Here is a 22,803-nt window from a genome sequence, read left to right as displayed (position 1 = left end):
TGCAATCCATTCTTCCCCTTCTGGGCAAAGGAAACTGGATGTGCTCTATAGACCTTCGGGATGCGTGCTATCACATAAAATGAACAGGCGCTCCAGAAGATTCCTCCGCTTCAGGCTGGGAACCAGTCATTTTCAGTTCAGGGCCCTGCCCTTTGGTCTCACCACTGCCCCGGTGTTTACCAAATGCATGCCAGTGGTAGCTTCTCACCTGGGACGACAAGGATTCCAGGTGTTTCCATATTTGGACGACTGGCTTCTCACAGCTCCCACCAAGCATCTCCTTCTGATGGCCAGAGATTATACTTTTCGCGTTTGTCAAAAACTGGGTATTTCAATAAATTGCGAAAAGTCTGTTTTGTCGCCTTGTCGTACTATTACCTACATAGTCGCAAATTTAGATACTATAAACATGTCTGCAACGCTAACGAACCAAAGGATATCAGACATTCACAAATTGGTGTCACTTCTTCTCAACAACAACAGAGCCAAAGCCAGGTTAGTTCTAAAGGTGTTGAGAATCATGGCAGCGGCCATACCTCTCCTCCCATTGGCCAGATACCACATGCGGATCCTTCAGTGGATGCTTTTTTCTCAATGGTCATACCAGGAACTTCCAATGTCTCACACCATTATGATCACGCAGGTGCAAAAGCATCTCATGTGGTGGATGTCTTCCCCAGCTCCTGCCGGGAAGACCATTGGTTCCACCAGCTGCGGTTGCTAGTCTGACAGCGGATGCCTCCCTGAGCGGGGGGGGGGGGCATTATCAGGGCAGGACAGTCCAGGGCACATGGCAACCAACGAATGCCACTTGCACATAAATGTTCTGGAGATGAGAGCAGTGCTTTTAGCGTTGCAAGCCCTTCAAGACTCTCTTCCCTGGGAGCGATTGCAATCCAGACAGACAATATGTCTGTAGTGTGGTACATCAACAAACAAGGCGGAACCAGATCATACCCCTGTGTCGAGAAGCACTCAGACTGTGGCAATGGGCGATTTCTTCTCAGCGTTTTCTGATAGCAACGCACATCCCGGAAGTCCAATCACATTGCGGACAAGTTGAGCAGAGCTATACTCATGCCTCACGAGTGGTCTCTGAAAGACTCTGTAGTGAGAGAGATATTTCTCAAGTGGGGTCAGCCTTGCTGCGTTCTTTTTGCTACTCCCCAAAACAGCAAGTGCAGAGAATACTTCACTCTATTCCCTTTACCAGGCCAACCCAGCAGGGACGCTCTAGTCCAAGTATGGCCCGGGGACTTCTGTATGCATTTCCTCCTTTCCCTCTGATCTCTCAAGTAATACAGAAAGCTATCGCTCAGAAGGCCTCATTGATCCTCATTGCTCCTTACTGGCCTCGACAAGTGTGGTTCCCCTTTCTACATCGTTTTCTCTTGGAGCGACCGTGGAGTCAGGACCTAGTTCCAGATCTTTTGATCCACCAATCGGGTCAGTTTCATCGCTCCTCCCTCTCTGAACCTCACTGCTTGGTTCCTCCACTTCCAACCGTAGCCAGGCTTCCTCAATTATCTCACTCGGTTAGAGATATATTGATAGCTTCCCATAAATCTTCCACTCGAAGATTTATTTGAGTAAGTGGAAGCGTTTCTCATACTGGGCACGAGGAAAGGACATAGATCCTTTCACGCTTCCATCCAACTAGTCCTTGATTTTCTAGCTGAACTCTTCCATGCAGGTTCATCTCCATCTACTCTTAAGGTTCAATTGGCAGCTATTTCTAATTTTCATGTGGGCATTTCTGAATCTGCCCTAATGTCCCACAAACTTTGCAAAGCCTTTTTGAAAGGAGTTTTCTTCTCAGACCTCCTATAAGAAATCCTCCTTCTCCTTGGGACCTAAATTTAGTTCTTGCTTCTTTGATTCTTTCCCCTTCGAACCTGCAGCTTCATGTTCCTTGAAATTATTATCATGGAAAACTCTCTTTCTGGTGGCTATCACATCAGCTAGAAGAATTTCAGAACTTCAAGCACTCAGTTGTCGTTCTCCTTATCTCTTGTTCCATAAGGACAGAGTTTCCTTACGAACTAACCCGTCCTTTTTGCCTAAGGTGGTTTCAACATCAAATCTAAACCAATGCATTGACCTCCTGTCTTTTTCCCAGAGTATTCAAATAGGTCTGAACAAAAATTACACTGCCTGGATGTTCATCGTCAATTAAGGTACTACTTGGACAGGACGAAACAATTCAGAAAATCTGATCAGCTGTTTGTCTCCTATGCGGAAAGCAGAAAGGGACTTCCAGTTTCAAAGGTATCATTATCCAGATGGCTAACATCTCTGATTACCCTTGTTTATGAGATTAGACACCAAAACTGCCTAATAAACCTAAAGCCCATTCCACCAGAGCTTTGGCTACTTCTCTAGCCTTCCAAGACAGACTGCCTATTGACACCATTTGTGCAGCGGCTACTTGGGCTACTCCTCACACTTTTATTTCCCATTATAAGTTGGATTTAGCTTCTAGGCATAGAGCTAATTTTGGTTCCACTGTTCTCAGGAGTCTGTTCCGTTAGGCCACCGGGACAAGGTGCTAGGGGCGGTCCCATCCAGCAAGAATGAAGCGAGATAGACAACTTAACATATAGAAGTTATGTTCTTACCATAGCGTTCCATGTTAGTTGTCTTCTTCTCGCCTTCTTCTTCGTCCCACCTCCTTCCCCTGGCCTGGACAGACCTAGAGGAGTTGTGATCGTGACCTCTCTTTCTACCACCTCTTTCTTAGTCATATGCTATTTTGCATATTTCTTGTTTCAGGATGTAGGTCACCCTTTTCTTCCTGCTGTTAGAGGTGGATTCTATTTACAGTTATACTGTTATTGATATAAGCTGGGTTAGCTTACAAACGAGATCTGAGGTAACTCTCGCCTAGCATTGTGGGATATAAGGGGAGCCTCGAGCCGGTGGAACCAACTCTCGAGCTTTTAGAGTGGCGGTCGGGCCGAGGTCGGCTCCGAACCCATCCAGCAAGAAGAAGGCGAGAAGAAGACAACTAACATGGAACGTTATGGTAAGAACATAACTTCTATTTTTTTTTCATCAAACTGGATCATCCATTACTTGGATATAATTTTCATCACTGGACTTTATTACGGTCTTTTGTTGCCAGCAATTTGCCCAGGATGGCTGTACTTTTGTGATTAGTAGTTCAGTTGAGCCATTTTTGTGACACACTGCCCTTGTTTTTACATATATGAATGAAACTGTCAAAATTATCACCCTCTGTAAATTGTGGAAGAAATTTACTGGCTTTTGTGGCTTCTAAGGTTTGATTATTCCCTTCCCAATTACCTCTATGACCCTGGCAAAGAGTCAACATCACCTTCTCATGTTGCCTCTGCCTCCCATTCTCTTCAGCTTCTAGATGTCTCAGTCTCTCTGCTGATTCAAGTGCCATCTGTTTCTCCTTTTCTTCAACCTCCAAATGGCTCAGTCTCTCTGCTGATTCTAGTTCTAACCATCTGGCCTCCAGTTCAAGTCTCTTTAACTCCAGAAGGATTTTTAAGTCCTCTGTGGAATGGTTGAACTGTCCATTTTTTTAGAGTTGTACATCTCCAAGGCCAGCCTGGTTGTCCTCCTGGTTGCTAGTCTGTGATGCTGCTGTTCCCTAGGCTGTAATCATTTCTTCCTGAGTCAAGTTAGCTTGCAAAAGTCCTTTGGCGTGGCACATATCAGCCTACTGGCTCCTTGCCAGCTTGCCATACTCTTCTGCTGACCTTCTTGCCTTCTCTCACTGACTAACTAAACTAACAAAAAATAAATAAAACTATTGTGACATGAAACTCTGACTAGTCACTGTGTGGCTGATTGAGAGTACAAATACCTTCTTCAGTGACCACTGTTTACAGGCTACAGGTTCAATATCCATACCACTGAATCCTAATATGTGGCTATTCCATCACTGCCAACCAATTCATATGTGACGCCCCACCACTGGCCCAGTAATCAAGGAGTCTCAATTCCCACCACTGGCAACAGTGGGGGATGTACACGCTGGGAGGATGACAAGTACACACACAGTAAAGTGCAATTTCCCTTAAGAGCACACAGAAACCACAGTCAGTCTGGGCCTGGTTTCTCCCTCTTTCTCCAGATCCCCAGTAAGGCTCACCACTGGCAGAACTATATAGTTGAGATCTCAGCTGAGTGGCCAAGCCAAGACCTCCAGCACCCTCTATGTCCAAACAGTGCTTTGTGTCCCTGCCCAAATAGCTGACACACACACTCTTTGAGATTTGATTGATACACAAAACAGAGTAAGAAACTTATCTATGTCGACCCACTATACTTGTTAAGTGGGTTGTTTGAGACTTCGGGGACACCACGGAGATTACTTGTTTTTTTTTATTTATATACAAACATGCATACACCTGGGAAAAGCTGGCACAGGTTTACTAGCAATGCTCCCTTCTGCCCAGACTATAAGGCAGTTATTACTGCCACCAGCCAACTCTTTATCAGCTACTTTAAGGCCCTTAATAAAGGCTGTCCAATCTTACTGTGTAATGTTATTATTAATCCAAATGGTAGTTTAATCAAGAGCAAGACTCTTAGGAGTGGCCCATGCAGTGTCGCCAAATAAATATGCAAGTACTCTCAGAACCTAAATATGTCTCAAAAATATCAGCCACAATGATTGGTTTAAATATATTAAATAATAAATAATAAAAGAACAAGAAAATACTCTAAATAATCACAGTTACCGCAGAGTTCAAAATCACCGGAAATATTTAAAACAACATTGCAGGACAGTCTCAAATAAATGCAGAAAACATCTAAACTATACTTCACTATATCCCTTACTGAATCTAAGAGAAATTACATTACCCTAGTTAACTTACTTACAGAGCAAGGCAAGTGTGGTGAATGGGTTTCCCAGCTGATGTTGTCAGGTCAAAGACAAATACAGAATACTCTCTTTCTCTGAGAGTTCTTAAATTAATATTTCAAATATTACTGTTGGGTTAGCTTGCAGGATGACAGCACATCTTGTCATCTGACTTTAGTTCCCAAGCTAAAGTATTCTGAGATAGTCTGGAGACCTAGCATTCAGCAGTAGGTACCAAGAAGTTATTGTCTCTCTGATAGATGGGTGGTAAGGCCCTACTTGTAGTACTGTATGATACTCTGGAGACCTAGCTTTCAGCAGTAGGTACCAAGAAGTTATTGTCTCTCTGTATGGAGAGGTGGTAAGGCTCTACCTGTAGTATTGTGTGATACTCTGGAAACCTAGCATTCACCAGTAGGTACCAAGAAGTTATTGTCTCTGTATAGATAGGTGATAATGTCCTACCTGTAGTACTGTGTGATTGTCTGGAGACCTAGCACTCAGCAGTAGATACCAAGATGTTATTGTCTCTCTGTATAGATAGATGGTAATGCCCTACCTGTACTGTGTGATACTCTGGAGACCTAGTGTTCAGCAGTAACTACAAGAAGTTATGGTATCCCTGTATAGATAGGTGGTAAGGCCCTACTTGTAGTACTGTATGATACTCTGGAGACCTAGCATTCAGCAGTAGGTACCAAGAAGTTATTGTCTCTCTGTATAGACAATTGGTTAGGCCCTACATGTAGTACTGTGTGATACTCTGGAGACCTAGCGTTCACCAGTAGGTACCAAGAAGTTATTGTCTCTCTGTATAGATAGATGGTAATGCCCTAGCTGTACTGTGTGATACTCTGGAGACCTAGTGTTCAGCAGTAACTACAAGAAGTTATGGTCTCCCTGTATAGATAGGTGGTAAGGCCCTACCTGTAATACTGTGTGATACACTGGAGACCTAAGACTCAGCAGTCGGTACCAAGAAGTTATTGTCTCTCTGTCTAGAGAGGTGGTATGGCCCTATCTGTAGTATTGTGCGATACTCTGGAGATGTAGCATTCAGCAGTAAGTACCAAGAAGTTACTGTCTCTCTGTACAGATAGGTGTAAAGGCCCAACCTGTAGTACCTTGTGATACTCTGGAGACCTAGCATTCAGCAGTAGGTACCAAGAAGTTATTGCCTCTCTGTATAGATAGGTGGTAAGGCCCAACCTGTAGTGTTGTGTTATAATCTGAAGACCTAGTATTCAGCAGTAGGCACGAAGAAGTTATTGTTTCTCTGTAGAGATAGGTGTAAAGCCATACCTGTAGTACTATGTGATACTCTGGAGACCTAGCATTCAGCAGTAGGTAGCAAGAAGTTATTATCTCTCTGTATAGATAGGTGGTAAGGCCGTACCTGTAGTACTGAGTGATACGCTGGAGACCTAGCATTCAGCAGTAGGTACCAAGAAGTTATTGTCTCTCTGTATAGATAGGTGGTAAAGCCCTACTTATGGTACCATGTAATACTCTGGAGACCTAGCATTCAGTAGTAGGGACCAAGAAGTTATTGTTACTCTGTATAGACAGGTGGTAAGGCCCTACCTGCAGTATTGTGTGATACTCTGGAGACCTAGCATTCAGAAGTAGTTACCAAGAAGTTATTGTCTCTCTGTATAGACATTTGGTAAAGCCCTACCTGTAGTACTGTGTGATACTCTGTAGACCTACCATTCAGCAGTAAGTACCAAGATGTTATTGTCTGTATGTACTGATAGGTGGTAAGACCCTACCTCTAGAACTATGTGATACTCTGGAGACCTGGCATTCAGCAGTAGGTACCAAGAAGTTATTATCTCTGTATGTATAGGTGGTAAGACCCTACCTGTAGCACTGTGTAATACTCTGGAGACCTAGCATTCAGCAGTAGGTACCAAGAAGTTATTGTTTCTCTGTATAAACAGGTGGTAAGGCCCTACCTGTAGTACTGTGTGATAGTCTGGAGACCTATCATTCAGCAATAGGTACCAAGAAGTTATTGTCTCTCTGTATAGACAGGTGGTAAGGCCCTACCTGTAGTACTGTGTGATACTCTGGAAACCTAGCATTCAGCAGTAGGAACCAAGAAGTTATTGTCTCTCTGTATAGACAGGTGGTAAGGCCCTACCTGTAGTACTATGTGATACTCTGGAAACCATGCATTCAGCAGTTGGAACCAAGAAGTTATTGTCTCTCTGTATACACAGGTGGTAAGGCCCTACCTGTAGCACTGTGTGATACTCTGGAGACTTAGCATTCAGCAGTCAGTAAAAAAAAGTTATTGTATCTCTATATAGAGAGGTGGGAAGGCCCTACTTTTAGTACTATGTGATAGTCTGGCGAACTAGCATTCAGCAGTATGTACCAAGAAGTTACTGTTTCTCTGTATAGATAGGTGGTAAGGTCCTACATGTAGTACTGTGTGATACTCTGGGGACCTAGCATTCAGCAATAGGTACCAAGAAGTTATTGTCTCTCTGTATAGACAGGTGGTAAGGCCCTACCTGTAGTACTATGTGATACTCTGGAAACCTAGCATTCAGCAGTAGGAACCAAGAAGTTATTGTCTCTCTGTACAGATCAGTGGTAAGGTCCTACCTGTAGTACTGTGTGATAGTCGGGAGACCTAGCATTCAACCGTAGGTACCAAGAAGTTATTTTCTCTCTGTATAGATAGGAGGTAAGGCCCTACCTGTAGTACTGTGTGATTTTTTTGGAGACCTAGTATTCAGCAGTAGGTACCAAGAAGTTATTGTCTCTCTGTATAAACAGGTGTAAGGCCCTACCTGTAGTAATGTGTGATACTCTGGAGACCTAGCATTCAGCAGTAGGTACCAAGAAGTTATTGTCTCTCTGTATAAACAGGTGGTAAGGCCCTACCTGTAGTACTGTGTGATACTCTGGGGACCTAGCATTCAGCAGTAGGTACCAAGGAGTTATTGTCTCTCTGTATAGACAGGTGGTAAGGTCCTACCTGTAGTACTGTGTGATAGTCGGGAGACTTAGCATTCAGCAGTAGGTACCAAGAAGTTATTGTCTCTCTGTATAGTCAGGTGGTAAGACCCTACCTGTAGTACTGTGTGATACTCTGGAGACCTAGCATTCAGCAGTAGGTACCAAGAAGTTATTGTCTCTCTGTATAGTCAGGTGGTAAGACCCTACCTGTAGTACTGTGTGATACTCTGGAGACCTAGTGTTCAGCAGTAGGTACCAAGAAGTTATGGTCTCTCTGTATAGATAGGTGGTAAGGCCCTACCTGTAGTATGATGTGATACTCTGCAGACCTAGCATTCAGCAGTAGGTACCAAGAAGTTATTGTCTCTCTGTATAGACAGGTGGTAAGGCCCTACCTGTAGTACTGTGTGATACTCTGGAGACCTAGCGTTCAGCAGTAGGTACCAAGAAGTTATTGCCCCTCTGTATAGACAGGTGGTAAGGCCCTACCTGTAGTACTGTGTGATACTCTGGAGACCTACCATTCAGCAGTAGGTACCAAGAAGTTATTGTCTCTCTGTATAGACAGGTGGTAAGGCCCTACCTGTAGTACTGTAAGATAGTCTGGAGACCTAGCATTCAGCAGTAGGTACCAAGAAGTTATTGTCTTTCTGTATAGATAGGTGGTAAGGTCCTACCTGTAGTACTGTGTGATACTCTGGAGACCTAGCATTCAGCAGTAGGTACCAAGAAGTTATTGTCTTTCTGTATAGATAGGAGGTAAGGCCCTACCTGTAGTACTGTGTGATACTCTGGGGACCTAGCATTCAGCAGTAGGTACCAAGAAGTTATTGTCTCTCTGTATAGACAGGTGGTAAGGCCCTACCTGTAGTACTGTGTGATAGTCTGGAGACCTAGCATTCAACAGTAGGTACCATGAAGTTATTGTCTTTCTGTACAGATAGGAGGTAAGGCCCTACCTGTAGTACCATGTGATACTCTGGAGAACTAGCATTCAGCAGTAGGTACCAATAAGTTATTGTCTTTCTGTATAGACAGGTGGTAAGGCCCTACCTGTAGTACTGTGTGATAGTCTGGGGACATAGCATTCAGCAGTAGGTACCAAGAAGTTATTGTCTCTCTGTAGAGATAGGTGGTAAGGCTCTACCTGTAGTACTGTGTGATACTCTGGAGAACTAGCATTCAGCAGTAGGTACCAAGAAGTTATTGTCTCTCTGTAGAGATAGGTGGTAAGGCCCTGCCTGTAGTACTGTGTGATAGTCTGGAGACCTAGCATTCAGCAGTAGGTACCAAGAAGTTATTGTCTCTCTGTATAGACAGGTGGTAAGGCCCTACCTGTAGTACTGTGTGATACTCTGGAGAACTAGCATTCAGCAGTAGGTACCAAGAAGTTATTGTCTCTCTGTATAGATAGGTGGTAAGGCCCTACCTGTAGTACTGTGTGATACTCTGAAGACCTAGTGTTCAGCAGTAGGTACCATGAAGTTATTGTCTTTCTGTATAGACAGGTGGTAAGGCCCTACCTGTAGTACTGTGTGATACTCTGGAGACCTAGCATTCAGCAGGATATGGACATGGTGCAAGTAGTACAGAAGAGAGCAGTAACAAGGGTGTCTTCAAAAGAAAAGTTTTAAATAAATACTGTGGGGGGTTAATATGTGCACTCATGTAGAAGGAAAGCAGAAAGGAAATAAGATGGAACCAGTTAAGCAGTACAAGGAAATTTACATCTGCAGAGAACTTATCTTTAAAAAAATGACATGAGAAAAAGAGATCATGATTTGAAGGGAAGCATTAAGACAGATAATGATGAAGCATTTTTATTATGATTATTTTTACTATTTTATTTTTGTTTGTTTGCCTGAATAGTATATACTGATCGCTGTCGGCCATTTGCAGGCATAACCTGGGTATTATTATATATATATATATATATATATATATATATATATATATATATATATATATATATATATATATACATACACATGCATATATATCCATCAATCCACAGCCTCTTTTTCCCATTTTTTTACATGGGGTCAGGGTGTCCCTTCAACAGTGACAATCATCTTGACTCAAGGTTTACACTGCCTGTTGGCTAGCCCTGTCTGTCAGTTCATCCACACCACACACTTGCATGCACACTCATACCTGCGGTCAACTTGGAGTGTCCATTCCAACTACTATATGTCTTTTGAATGTGGGAGGAAACTGGAGCAACAACAGGAAACCCAAACAAATACAGGGGGGACATGCGGACTCCACAAGAATTGAAGTAGAGACCTTTTGCTGTGAGATGACAACACTCTCCGGTGTGCCACTGTGCTGCCCCAATTATGTGTGCGTGTGTGTGCACGTGTGTGTGTGTGCATGTGTGCATGTGTGCAGACACATCCGCTCGCTAACTTTTAAAAAATAAAAATGCTGTGTTGTTTAAGTAGGCTATTCAGCTTATCTAGAAGGCTAGAAAATGAACAAATTAGTTCAGCCAAGCAGTTCTTTTCTGCTTATCTGGCTTCAAAGTCTGCATTTCTATGATCAGCAATGGCTAAACAAACTGCAAAGCAGCTGTGATGCTTTAACACTTATTTATTTATTGTTTATCATGCAATTTGCAGACTGATCAGGAGTCCTCTTACATTCCAGATCTACCTTACAACATTGTTATACCTAATCAGACTGCATGTAATTAGACAGGGCACCTGAAAAATGACTGTTAATGCACCAAAATTCAGACCCTTCAACTGTCCCTGATTTTACTCAAATTTTAGCTCTTCCCCTCTTAATCCCTCCTAAAACTGGTGACTTGTTTAGAGAAAGGGTGGTGAATTGCATTTAATCAATAGTAATAATAATAATAATAATAATAATAATAATAATAATTAGAATTATAGACTTTTTTACTTCAGAAAATATATTCATTCACATTCTCCTATTTAGTAATGTCTCAAATTAATACTATTAATATTTTAAAAGTGACGTATATCTGCGGTGGTACAGCGGTAGCGTTGTTACCTCGCAGCAAGAGGTTCTCCTGTTCGATTCTTGGCTGGAGTGCCTTCTGTGTGGAGTCTGCATGTTCTCCCCGTGGTCAAGTGGCCTCCAAAAGACATGCGTGAATGGACATGCCTTTGCTGAAGGTTGGGCATTGGGCTGGCAACTCGGCACCATAAAAATTGACTGCCAATCATTAGCGGACCGGAGTTCCGCTGAGGCGACCCCTAACTGGGAAAAGCCGAAAAGACAAACAATATTTTAAAAGTAACCCTGACTGCTCCTGATTATTTCTGGATTTTTCCCTGATTCAGTTGAAATTTGTCCCTGTTTCATTGTGAGATATGTACACTGTAATAACAAAGTTCAGAATTATACCTTTGTCTGCATTTTTAATACTGAACTCAGAAGGTTAGTGGCTTCTTCTGTTGTGAGTGTTATAGTTTGATATACTGAGGATCGAACACAGCACCACGTGTTACAGTCTGTAGAAATAACACACATAGGAGCAGAAAGAAGGAAAATGTGAATGTACAGAACTTCATACCTCTCAACCTCTAAACTGTCTTTCGGCTTTTCCTGGTTAGGGGTCGCCACAGCGGAAATCTGGTCCGCTAATGATTGGCAGTACAGTTTTATGTGCTGGCTTGCTGGGCCTAACGCACAACCTTCAGCGAAGGAACGCCCATTCATGCATGTTGACACACAGAAGATGCTCTAACTGAGAATCGAACGTACAATATCTAACTATGAGGCGACAACGCTACCGCAGCACCACCACCGCAGTACCTCTAAACCTCTCAGTACCAGAAATCTGGACAAAGCCAGAAATAATGTGGAAAAAATGCCCAAAAAATAGGGGCAGATTTTAAATATTGCTGCTATAAAATTAGAAAGTTGTTAGAACAACAGGTTTTGCATTATTGTGTGTTTTCTGAAGGATATGAAGTGCAAAACACAAATGTCTGTCATTATTTAGTGACTTCCAAAAATTTTGTGAGGAACAGACAAGAAAGTTGTGGCAAAAATCTGGACACCTTGTGAATATATTTACAGTTGAGGTATGCAGAATCTGCTCTGCTCACAGAATCAGATTCATACAGTAAAGGTAGCCTGGCAGTGGGAGGTTAAAGCTGGATGTGCCAGCCTATCTCATTAAATATTTATACAAACTCCTCCTTATGTTATTTCTTTGCCACATTAGCTAATAAATGGAAGCTCTGTGTAGGGATACATTTCGTAGACACAGAGGAAGTATTAGCTTGTAAAAACGTGTGACAACTTTGGCTCTTGAGCACGGAATTACTTAGATTTTATTTTGTGATTATCAGTCATCTGATAAACCTTACAGTCAGCAGTTTCTTGATTTCCTGAACAGTGTGATTCATCATGAAGCTGGAGGTAAAATCTGAACCAGTTAGAAAATCTTCTTTTTGTAACAGCTAACCTTTGTTGTTTAGGTCTGAGGCAGCAGGCCGTGTGATTGTGAATGGTGTAGTCTGTGCTGCTGGATTGGGATAAAGCTATAATAAAGACTTTCTGCAGAAAGCAGACGAAATGTGTTCTGGAATATTAATATTCCGTTTTGTTCTGAGAAAAATAGCATAAAGTCACAAATCTGAACTCAGTTTTGGTAAAACACAATATTTTCATGCAAGTTGGTATTTTACGTTACAACACTCATTAATAGTAACCCGTGTTTATTCTTCTGGACCCAAAATGCAAAAGGCAGCATGTTAATGTGGTTCTGAGCTTAGCAGTTTGTGCTGGTGGGGGATTTTAAATGTGGAGGAAATGATTGCACAGTACACTGAGAGATTTGGTGGAAGCAGACGTGTCGTACACTTTAAGCTTCTGCAGATACTCATTTTCTCTGAATGATCATTTTCTTCGAAGCAGCAATTTGGCATAAAAAATAATAATAATGAAGTGTGCTGTTTCCCCTTATAGCAGAAGCTGTTTTTTTTTTTCTTCAGTAATATTTTATTTATGAATATATGCATTTTTGGTACAATAAAATATATCTGATTAAATCAGTGGTACACAATGTCTGGCCCCGGGGCCAAATCCAGACCTTGGTGCAACACCATCCGGCCCCCAGAGAGTAACCAAACATTTTTTAAAAAAGTGAAAAAATGCTATGCCTTACTCCAGTCACGCAAACTTTCCAGCATGTGTTTACTTACCTAATTGACTGCCTCTAATTTTAGGTGCAGAAGTAACTATTCTTTGTTATTTGTACTTGTAGCCTGTAAACAGTAGTAACTTTCTGCATGAGTTTGTAATAAGTCATGGCTGCAAGCCAGAATAAAATTAAATGCAAAGTTGATGTAGAAAACTGGCAATTTCATGACTGCTGTCTTAAGTAAAAATGCCAACCACATGCACTTATTGTTAACTGGTAATGACTTGCTATGTTTTGAGGTGGTCCGCACATGCATTAAGAATTCATGTGGTGGCCCTCCCCATAAAAAGTTTGGGCACCACTGGATTAAACACATAAATTATGACACTGACCACATTCTAAATCTCTGGGACTGTATCAGGTCAAGCCCAAATTCTGGCACTTATAGAGTGCACACCAGAGTTTTGGTTAATGGCACCATCACATACCCACATACACATACTACAAACCAGAAAACCTAGTTTTGTTGATGTGTGTTCTGTTATCAGGCTTACTTTCACATAAGTGAGAGTACTTTTTGTTAATTTGTTTATATTTGCAAATCATGTTTCTGCATTTTTGGCTTTCTTGCCTTGGTTGTGAAGACTGTGGTATAGACTACATAGCCAAGGGCAGAGAGCTACAACACAAACAATTCAAGGCCATCAGGTGAAACTGTATTAGAATGGAAGAACTGTAGGCTACTGGAAATGACTGGAAGGAATGTCTTTATCTTTTAATTGCCCAGAACTGTGTTGAACAAGTTCAGAATATCTCAGTTTCTCCTTTATGTGGCCCATCTTCTTGTACCTTTCAGAATAAAAGTCTCTACACACCATAGCTGTGATAAAATTGATTTATTATGTAGTAGCAGCAGCATACGTTGGAGGTAGATGTCAGCGATATCCGAATCAAGTAAAAGTGCTAACAAACTGAAATAGACTGAATTCTAGATGTGTGTGTGTGTGTGTGTGTGTGTGTGTGTGTGTGTGTGTGTGTGTGTGTGTGTGTGTCTGTGTGTGTGTGCGTGTGTCTGTGCGTGTGCGTGTGTGTGTGTGTATTTATTATTTATTTATTTATTTTACATTTGTTAACCGGGAGAGTCCGACTGGATACATGTCCATTTTCAGCGGAGGCCCGGGGAGAAAAGCTCCAAGTACATAACAGACATATAAACATTGTTAATGCAAAAAAAGGAAGATAGTTGAGTTCTAAATACAATATAAAGATACATCACATCTTGGGAAAAAAAAAACAACAGCAGCATATAAAAAAAACCATAGGTCAGTTACAAAGGCGAGGCACCTTGTTAAAAAGCGGTTAAGGATAGTGAGGTAAGAGAAGGGTAAATGATAGTGGTTAATCAGGTTTGGAACAGGGACATTGCCAGAGAGTATTGAGATGGGGTTTAAGCTTTTTTTTGAATTGTAGGAGTGAGGGTTCTGAGGGTTGCATGGTCGGTAGGGAGTTCCACATTTTACCTACAAAGTTTGAGAATAGAGAATCCCCAGCAGAATTATTGGCTTTGGTAGTTTGAGCTAAGATCTTATTGGAGGAGCGTAAAGATTGCAGGTTACTATAGGGGTGAATGATGTTTTTCAGAGCTGGTATTTTCTCTGGGTGATACAGTATCTGGTGAGCCGTTTTGAGTTGGTTGAAATGGAGTTGGCTGGAAAACTCTAACCACCCTAGTTGCTTCAAGTTAGTGCAGTGGTGCATTCTAAAGGTGGAATTTGTGGCAAATCTAGCTATGTGATTGTAACAAGAAGCAAGTTTGTTAAGGGTTGTCTTGTTTAGGTTTGTAAAGAGGGGGGAGGCATAGAAAAGAGTTGATAGTAGGTGTGTGCTGGCAATTGTAATTTTAGCGTGAGGAGTGAGAAAGTGTTTTACTTTATAGAGAGCCAAGCTTTTATTGACGGTTTTGATGGTAAGATTGAAATGGGTGTCAAATTTAAGGGAGTTATCAATGGTAACACCTAATAGCTTTGTGTGAGCTTCTGGAGATATAGTGATTCCATTGGAGGATGTAATAGAGAAGGTGGGGGGAAGAGTCTTGTTAGTGGGTGAGAAAGTAAGTAGTTTTGTTTTGTTGGGGTTGAGAACTAGTTGTCGACTTGAGAATCATTTTTCTATTAGGTTGAAGGTGTCTTGGGTTGAAGCAGTGAGGTCTGCCAGGTTGGAGGCAGTGCTGATGATAGTCGAATCATCTGCATATTGAATGCATGTGGCATGGGGGGTGATTGTGGGCAGGTCATTAACAAAGATGGTGAAGAGAAGAGGGCCAAGAATAGATCCTTGGGGAACTCCAAGTGTAACAGTGTAGATGTCAGCGATATCCGAATCAAGTGTTACTGTCTCAAATAACAGTGCTGACAAACTGAAATAGACTGAATTATGCTGTCTGCGGCTTCTGTCTTCATGATACTCTCCAGTGCTTCTGTACACAGAATTATTCCTTTCCTCCTAAATGGCAGAATTTATACTGCTTTCTGTACTTGGTAGACTTCTGTATATTTGGCTTGATTTCTGTACAGGGACTAAACTTACTTTACTGATTTCCTGCTATCAGTACTGGACTTTTGTATTTAATGTCCTGAATATCAGTTGTAAACTGAACTGAACTGCACCGACTGACCTCTGTCTTCTCTAAACTGAACTGACTTCTGTCTAGCAAAATCTCTCATAAAGTACCGAAACCTTGTAAATTTCCTACATGCCTTTTTAACCCTGCTTCCCCAGCCTCGTATCATCTAAACAAGATCTGTTTGTACTCAGTGTATTGCACAATCTGTTCTTTATCAGTATTTTAGACTGAAGTTTATATCTCTGAGCTCAAGCAAAGCAAAGCTAATCGAAATTACATTGCTCCAAGCTCATGCACATTAACATAACAACACAACACAAGTACATGTAACAGTAAACGGCAATAACACAAGCTTGAAAGAGCCAACCGAAGATCAGAAAACACGCATGATAAATCTGCCATCTTCACCATGTATCTCCACAACATTTTATAAATATCCTTTCCATCAGTCCATTCTTCCATCACCAATGACTGTCCAACCACTGCTACCTGCAGTCAACTGACACTGCCTGCAGTTCAGACCATCCATAGCATCTTCCCAGTCCAACATTCTGCCTTCTGACCCTCTCCAGCCACAGTCTATCAATCACATCTACCTGCAGGCCCGACTGGGCTTACTGGCCACACCATCACCAGCAACCACCAAGTCTTTCCTCTCTGCCAACATCACAAACCACCATCCAGACCATCTCCTTCTCCATGTTCCATCACTCTAACCCACCACCGCATTCAAGGAGTCCCATTTTCAAAAAACAAGCAGAAATTCCATTTCCCGCACTCCACATCAGCTCAATCATCATTGCAGGCCCCAACTTCCACCACTCCATGTTATTTTGTAAGAGAAACAGGCAAAGCAGACACTATTACACATTTCGACACCACCAACATTTTCACCGGTGTCCTCTCACTAGACAACAAAAGCAGACACACCACATTGAAAAATTCACACGGCACGACATGAAAACAAAGTGCATATTGAGAGCCGGAGAGGCCGCTGCCATACACGGCGCCGCCATCTTGAGCAGGGTCATCTTGACCTTATCTGTATCTTTCACTGAAACATTCCTTTCTACTGAAACAGCACTTAAACCTGCATGTAATATTAAATGAAGATATAGGCCTGCTTTAATATAGCTGCATGAGTTTGTGATAAGTCATGGCTGCAAGCCAGAATAAAATTAAATGCAAAGTTGATGTAGAAAGCAGGCAATTTCATGACTGCTGTCTTAAGTAAAAATGCCAACCACATGCACCTATTGTTAACTGGTAATGACTTGCTATGTTTTGAGGTGGTCCACACATGCATTAAGAATTAATGTGGTGGCCCTCCCCATAAAATTTTTTTTTTTTAAATACTTTTAAGTGAGACCTGATCTTACAAATAGTACTGTTTTTTTATTTGCTTGCATGTGGATACCATGTTTCTGCATTTTTAGCTTTCTTGTTTTGTTTGTGAAGACTGTGGTATAAACTACATAACTGAGGGCAGAAGGTATAAAAATGGTGGTCATCACGTGGGGAAATGGAGGTCATCACATGGGGAAATGGAGAACTTTTATGTCATTTTTAAAGTTTCAACATAAATAAATAATACAAGATCATTAGGTGAAACTATACTTAATTTCAAGTTGTTGATAGGTAACCTTAAATGATTTTAGTTGTGGTGCTTCAGAGATCCCCTAGATTACCTGGTTACATGGAGACTGTGACACTGTTATGTTCTACAAAAATTAAAAAAAAGAAGTTTAAAGAAAAATAAACAATAAAGGGTGACGAGAAGCAGAAATTTTACTTGTCGGGAGAAACCTGCTTCCCATTTGTATATTTGTTTCAGGAGGACTCTGGCTGGTGTGATGGTGTCTGCACAGTTATTTGCATATTATTAAGTTGTAGTACTTGTATCAGAGTGACCGTATAAAGTGTATGCTTGTAATTTTGTTCTTTATCTGATTACCTGCTGGTAGTAGAACAATTAATTTTGATAGTAGAACAATTAGTTCTGAATGGGGCATAAGCACCCCCACAGGATGGGCACTCTCAACTTACTTTCACACAGCATTTACACCATTGAAAAGTATAGAGAATGGTTTTGGGGTATGGGAAGAAATTGGGTTTTGGACATGGGGTGTATGTACAGAATCCTTATAGAAGGCATGCACCCGAGAACTACATTTTTTACTCAAGCTTCATGAGAAAGCAGTACCAACCTTTGCAGAACTGTGCCATTCACAAGTGTAGTATTTTGACCAGTTTTAATATTTACTTTCTAAAGAGTTTACAAAAAATGTATATATTATAAGTACAATCTTGCCAAAGCATCTAAAATAGTAGATTTCTGAATTAAAACACTGTGTCTGTTGCTACGGTCACGTCTTAGTTTATACCTTTCTGTTGCTGCTTTAATGATGATCACAGAAGGCCAGAACCTTCTTGTGCTCCTGAATGGTGCTCTCAGATTTGTTGGGGATGAAACACAGGACAGTGAGAAGAAACTGGTGATGCATGGCTGTGTGTGTGTGTGTGTGTGTGTGTGTGTGTGTGTGTGTGTGTGTGTGTGTGTGTGTGTGTGAGTGTGTGTGTGTGTGCGTGTGCGTGTGCGTGTGTGTGTGTGTGTGTGTGTGTGTGTGTGTGTGTGTGTGTGTGTGTGTCACTGAAGTGTCAGTAACTCCCAAGAAAGCAGATGAGGCAATGAAATGAAAGATTGGAAAGCAAGGCAACAAACTGTTATTTCACACTTATGTATTATCGCAACCACATTCGGAACTGTAGTTCCTGAAGCAGAATTGGCATTTTGTATACAGTGCAGTGATGAACCCTGGGACATAAGTACTCATGTTTTTTTTTTCTCTCTCTCCAAGTCTGTCTTACAGATATTAAGTAAATAGGGATGTTTGTGACCCACCTGCTTCTGTATTGCTAGATTATAGGAGAATTGTCTGTATTACCTCTGTGCTGCTGGTAAATTGTTACTTTATGCATCCTGGGAGCATTACACTGCATAAAAGGGTAACCGATCACAGCGATTGTCCTCTGGTTACATCTGACTTTGTACTTGTTTTCTCCAGCAGACAGTTGATCGATATGATCCTATTAGGTATCAAGTTTGTATCATGGGTCCTTTAATGTTCAGCACTGCGTCTCGCTTTGATAAAACCCAAAAGGTTATAGAGAGTGAAATCTGTAACATTTTACAAAACACAATTAACTGTTTCACATCTTATGAACATACCTCTTAAAGGTAAACATAACTGGGTAAGTACGTATGTTGTAATTCAGTGCGAAAAGCTAGTAGAACAGCAGGCTTTACATCAAAGTACATTTTCTGAAGAATAATTGTAAAAGTGGACATCGAGATCCATGTTTTACTGTAGTAAAGGTTTCAAGGTTCATCAGTGCACTGTATACAAAATGTCGATTCTGCTTCAGGAATGTTTGGAATGTGGTTGCGATAATACATAAGTACCGACATTGTTCAACCATGATTATAAAACAGTTACAGCTGGATAGTTGTTTTTTTTAGGTACTTTATTTTCTGAAGAATGATAGTGTGGTTATTTCCATGATTTTGTGTGGAAGATTGTTCTAGGAAGCAGGTGCTAGTTTTATGAATTATTTTTCTGTAAGTGCCGTGGAGTATTTATGTCTTTTTATATCTTGGCCTGGAGCAGCAACAAACAAGCATGTAATTTAACTATTAGAGTGAAATCAGATGCTCTGTGCACTACATGTACATTATACTTAATTTATTTTGTTTATTGGTTTAGTCCATGTGGAAAAACTCCACTTATACTGAACTTTTGGGGAGAAAAATTCTATTACATGTAAATAAAGTACAATACACTAGAGATTTTATATATAATACACACACACACATAACATACATATATATATATATATATATATATATATATATATATATAAAGAAGCATTTTCTGTGAAGGAAGGGAGTTGGGTTGTCCTGGTAGCTTCTCTGAAATGTAAGGAAAGAAGTTAGAGTATGAGGGTGTAGTTACATAGGAAGAAGTGAGGGTTTATTTGGGAAATGTAGAATATCTGAAATGTAACGAAAGAGGCTAGAGTATGAGGATGTAGTTACATAGGAAGATGTGAGGGTTTATTTGGGAAATGTAGAATATCTGAAATGTAAGGAAAGGCCAGAGTATATGGGTGTAGTTACACAGGATGAAGTGAGGGTTTATTTGGGATATGTAGAATATCTGAAATGTAAGGAAAGAGGCTAGAGTATGAGGGTGTAGTTACATAGGAAGAAGTGAGGGTTTATTTGGGAAATGTAGAATATCTGAAATGTAAGGAAAGGCCAGAGTATATGGGTGTAGTTACACAGGATGAAGTGAGGGTTTACTTGGGAAATGTAGAATATCTGAAATATAAGGAAAGGCCAGAGTATATGGGTGTAGTTACACAGGATGAAGTGAGGGTTTACTTGGGAAATGTAGAATATCTGAAATATAAGGAAAGGCTAGAGTATGAGGATGTAGTTACATAGGAAGAAGTGAGGATTTATTTGGGAAATATAGAATATCTGAAATGTAAGGAAAGAGGCTAGAGTATGAGGCTGTAGTTACATGGGAAGAAGTGAGGGTTTATTTGGGAAATGTAGAATATCTGAAATGTAAGGAAAGAGGCTAGAGTATGAGGGTGTAGTTACATAGGAAGAAGTGAGGGTTTATTTGGGAAATGTAGAATATCTGAAATGTAAGGAAAGAGGCTAGTGTATGAGGATGTAGTTACATAGGAAGAAGTGAGGGTTTATTGGGAAATGTAGAATATCTGAAATGTAAGGAAAGAGGCTAGAGTATGAGGGTGTAGTTACATAGGAAGAATTGAGGGTTTATTTGGGAAATGTAGAATATCTGAAATGTAAGGAAAGGCCAGAGTATATGGGTGTAGTTACACAGGATGAAGTGAGGGTTTACTTGGGAAATGTAGAATATCTGAAATATAAGGAAAGGCTAGAGTATGAGGATGTAGTTACATAGGAAGAAGTGAGGATTTATTTGGGAAATATAGAATATCTGAAATGTAAGGAAAGAGGCTAGTGTATGAGGATGTAGTTACATAGGAAGAAGTGAGTGTTTATTTGGGAAATGTAGAATATCTGAAATGTAAGGAAAGAGGCTAGAGTATGAGGCTGTAGTTACATGGGAAGAAGTGAGGGTTTATTTGGGAAATGTAGAATATCTGAAATGTAAGGAAAGAGGCTAGAGTATGAGGGTGTAGTTACATAGGAAGAAGTGAGGGTTTATTTGGGAAATGTAGAATATCTGAAATGTAAGGAAAGAGGCTAGAGTATGAGGCTGTAGTTACATGGGAAGAAGTGAGGGTTTATTTGGGAAATGTAGAATATCTGAAATGTAAGGAAAGAGGCTAGTGTATGAGGATGTAGTTACATAGGAAGAAGTGAGGGTTTATTGGGAAATGTAGAATATCTGAAATGTAAGGAAAGAGGCTAGAGTATGAGGGTGTAGTTACATGGGAAGAAGTGAGGGTTTATTTGGGAAATGTAGAATATCTGAAATGTAAGGAAAGAGGCTAGAGTATGAGGGTGTAGTTACATAGGAAGAAGTGAGGGTTTATTGGGAAATGTAGAATATCTGAAATGTAAGGAAAGAGGCTAGAGTATGAGGATGTAGTTACATAGGAAGAAGTGAGGGTTTATTTGGGAAATGTAGAATATCTGAAATGTAAGGAAAGAGGCTAGTGTATGAGGATGTAGTTACATAGGAAGAAGTGAGTGTTTATTTGGGAAATGTAGAATATCTGAAATGTAAGGAAAGAGGCTAGAGTATGAGGGTGTAGTTACATAGGAAGAAGTGAGGGTTTATTTGGGAAATGTAGAATATAGAATATCTGAAATGTAAGGAAAGAGGCTAGAGTATGAGGATGTAGTTACATAGGAAGAAGTGAGGGTTTATTTGGGAAATGTAGAATATCTGAAATGTAAGGAAAGAGGCTAGAGTATGAGGCTGTAGTTACATGGGAAGAAGTGAGGGTTTATTTGGGAAATGTAGAATATCTGAAATGTAAGGAAAAGAGGCTAGAGTATGAGGGTGTAGTTACATAGGAAGAAGTGAGGGTTTATTTGGGAAATGTAGAATATCTGAAATGTAAGGAAAGGCCAGAGTATATGGGTGTAGTTACACAGGATGAAGTGAGGGTTTACTTGGGAAATGTAGAATATCTGAAATGTAAGGAAAGAGGCTAGAGTATGAGGATGTAGTTACATAGGAAGAAGTGAGGGTTTATTTGGGAAATATAGAATATCTGAAATGTAAGGAAAGAGGCTAGTGTATGAGGATGTAGTTACATAGGAAGAAGTGAGTGTTTATTTGGGAAATGTAGAATATCTGAAATGTAAGGAAAGAGGCTAGAGTATGAGGCTGTAGTTACATGGGAAGAAGTGAGGGTTTATTTGGGAAATGTAGAATATCTGAAATGTAAGGAAAGAGGCTAGAGTATGAGGGTGTAGTTACATAGGAAGAAGTGAGGGTTTATTTGGGAAATGTAGAATATCTGAAATGTAAGGAAAGAGGCTAGAGTATGAGGGTGTAGTTACATAGGAAGAAGTGAGGGTTTATTTGGGAAATGTAGAATATCTGAAATGTAAGGAAAGAGGCTAGAGTATGAGGATGTAGTTACATAGGAAGAAGTGAGGGTTTATTTGGGAAATGTAGAATATCTGAAATGTAAGGAAAGAGGTTAGAGTATGAGGATGTAGTTGCATAGGAAGAAGTGAGGGTTTATTTGGGAAATGCAGAATATCTGAAATGTAAATAAAGAGGCTAGAGTATGAGGGTGTAGTTACATAGGAAGAAGTGAGGGTTTATTTGGGAAATGTAGAATATCTGAAATGTAAGGAAAGAGGCTAGAGTATGAGGGTGTAGTTACATAGGAAGAAGTGAGGGTTTATTTGGGAAATGTAGAATATCTGAAATGTAAGGAAAGAGGCTAGAGTATGAGGATGTAGTTACATAGGAAGAAGTGAGGGTTTATTGGGAAATGTAGAATATCTGAAATGTAAGGAAAGAGGCTAGGAAGAAGTGAGGGTTTATTTGGGAAATGTAGAATATCTGAAATGTAAGGAAAGGCCAGAGTATATGGGTGTAGTTACACAGGAAGAAGTGAGGGTTTATTCGGGAAATGTAGAATATCTGAAATGTAAAGAAAGAGGCTAGAGTATGAGGCCGTAGTTACATAGGAAGAAGTGAGGGTTTATTTGGG

General features: G+C 40.6%; 1 protein-coding gene across 1 annotated transcript in view; it reads left to right on the top strand.

The window, feature by feature from the left end:
• The first annotated feature begins 12,048 nt into the window (after positions 1-12,048).
• The window catches only part of LOC122798764 (zinc finger protein 271-like), a 65,117-nt gene continuing 54,362 nt past the window's right edge, over positions 12,049-22,803 (top strand). Inside the window, exon 1 of the mRNA XM_044067872.1 lies at positions 12,049-12,214. Within this exon, the coding sequence (XP_043923807.1) occupies positions 12,203-12,214 (12 nt within the window). The 5' untranslated portion in view covers positions 12,049-12,202. The remainder of the gene's footprint in view (positions 12,215-22,803) is intronic.

The sequence above is a fragment of the Protopterus annectens genome, chromosome 3.part1, assembly GCF_019279795.1.
Source record: "Protopterus annectens isolate FY-2018-M chromosome 3.part1, PAN1.0, whole genome shotgun sequence".
NCBI classification, from domain to species: Eukaryota; Metazoa; Chordata; order Ceratodontiformes; family Protopteridae; genus Protopterus; species Protopterus annectens.
This window is presented reverse-complemented; position numbering and strand designations above follow the sequence as displayed.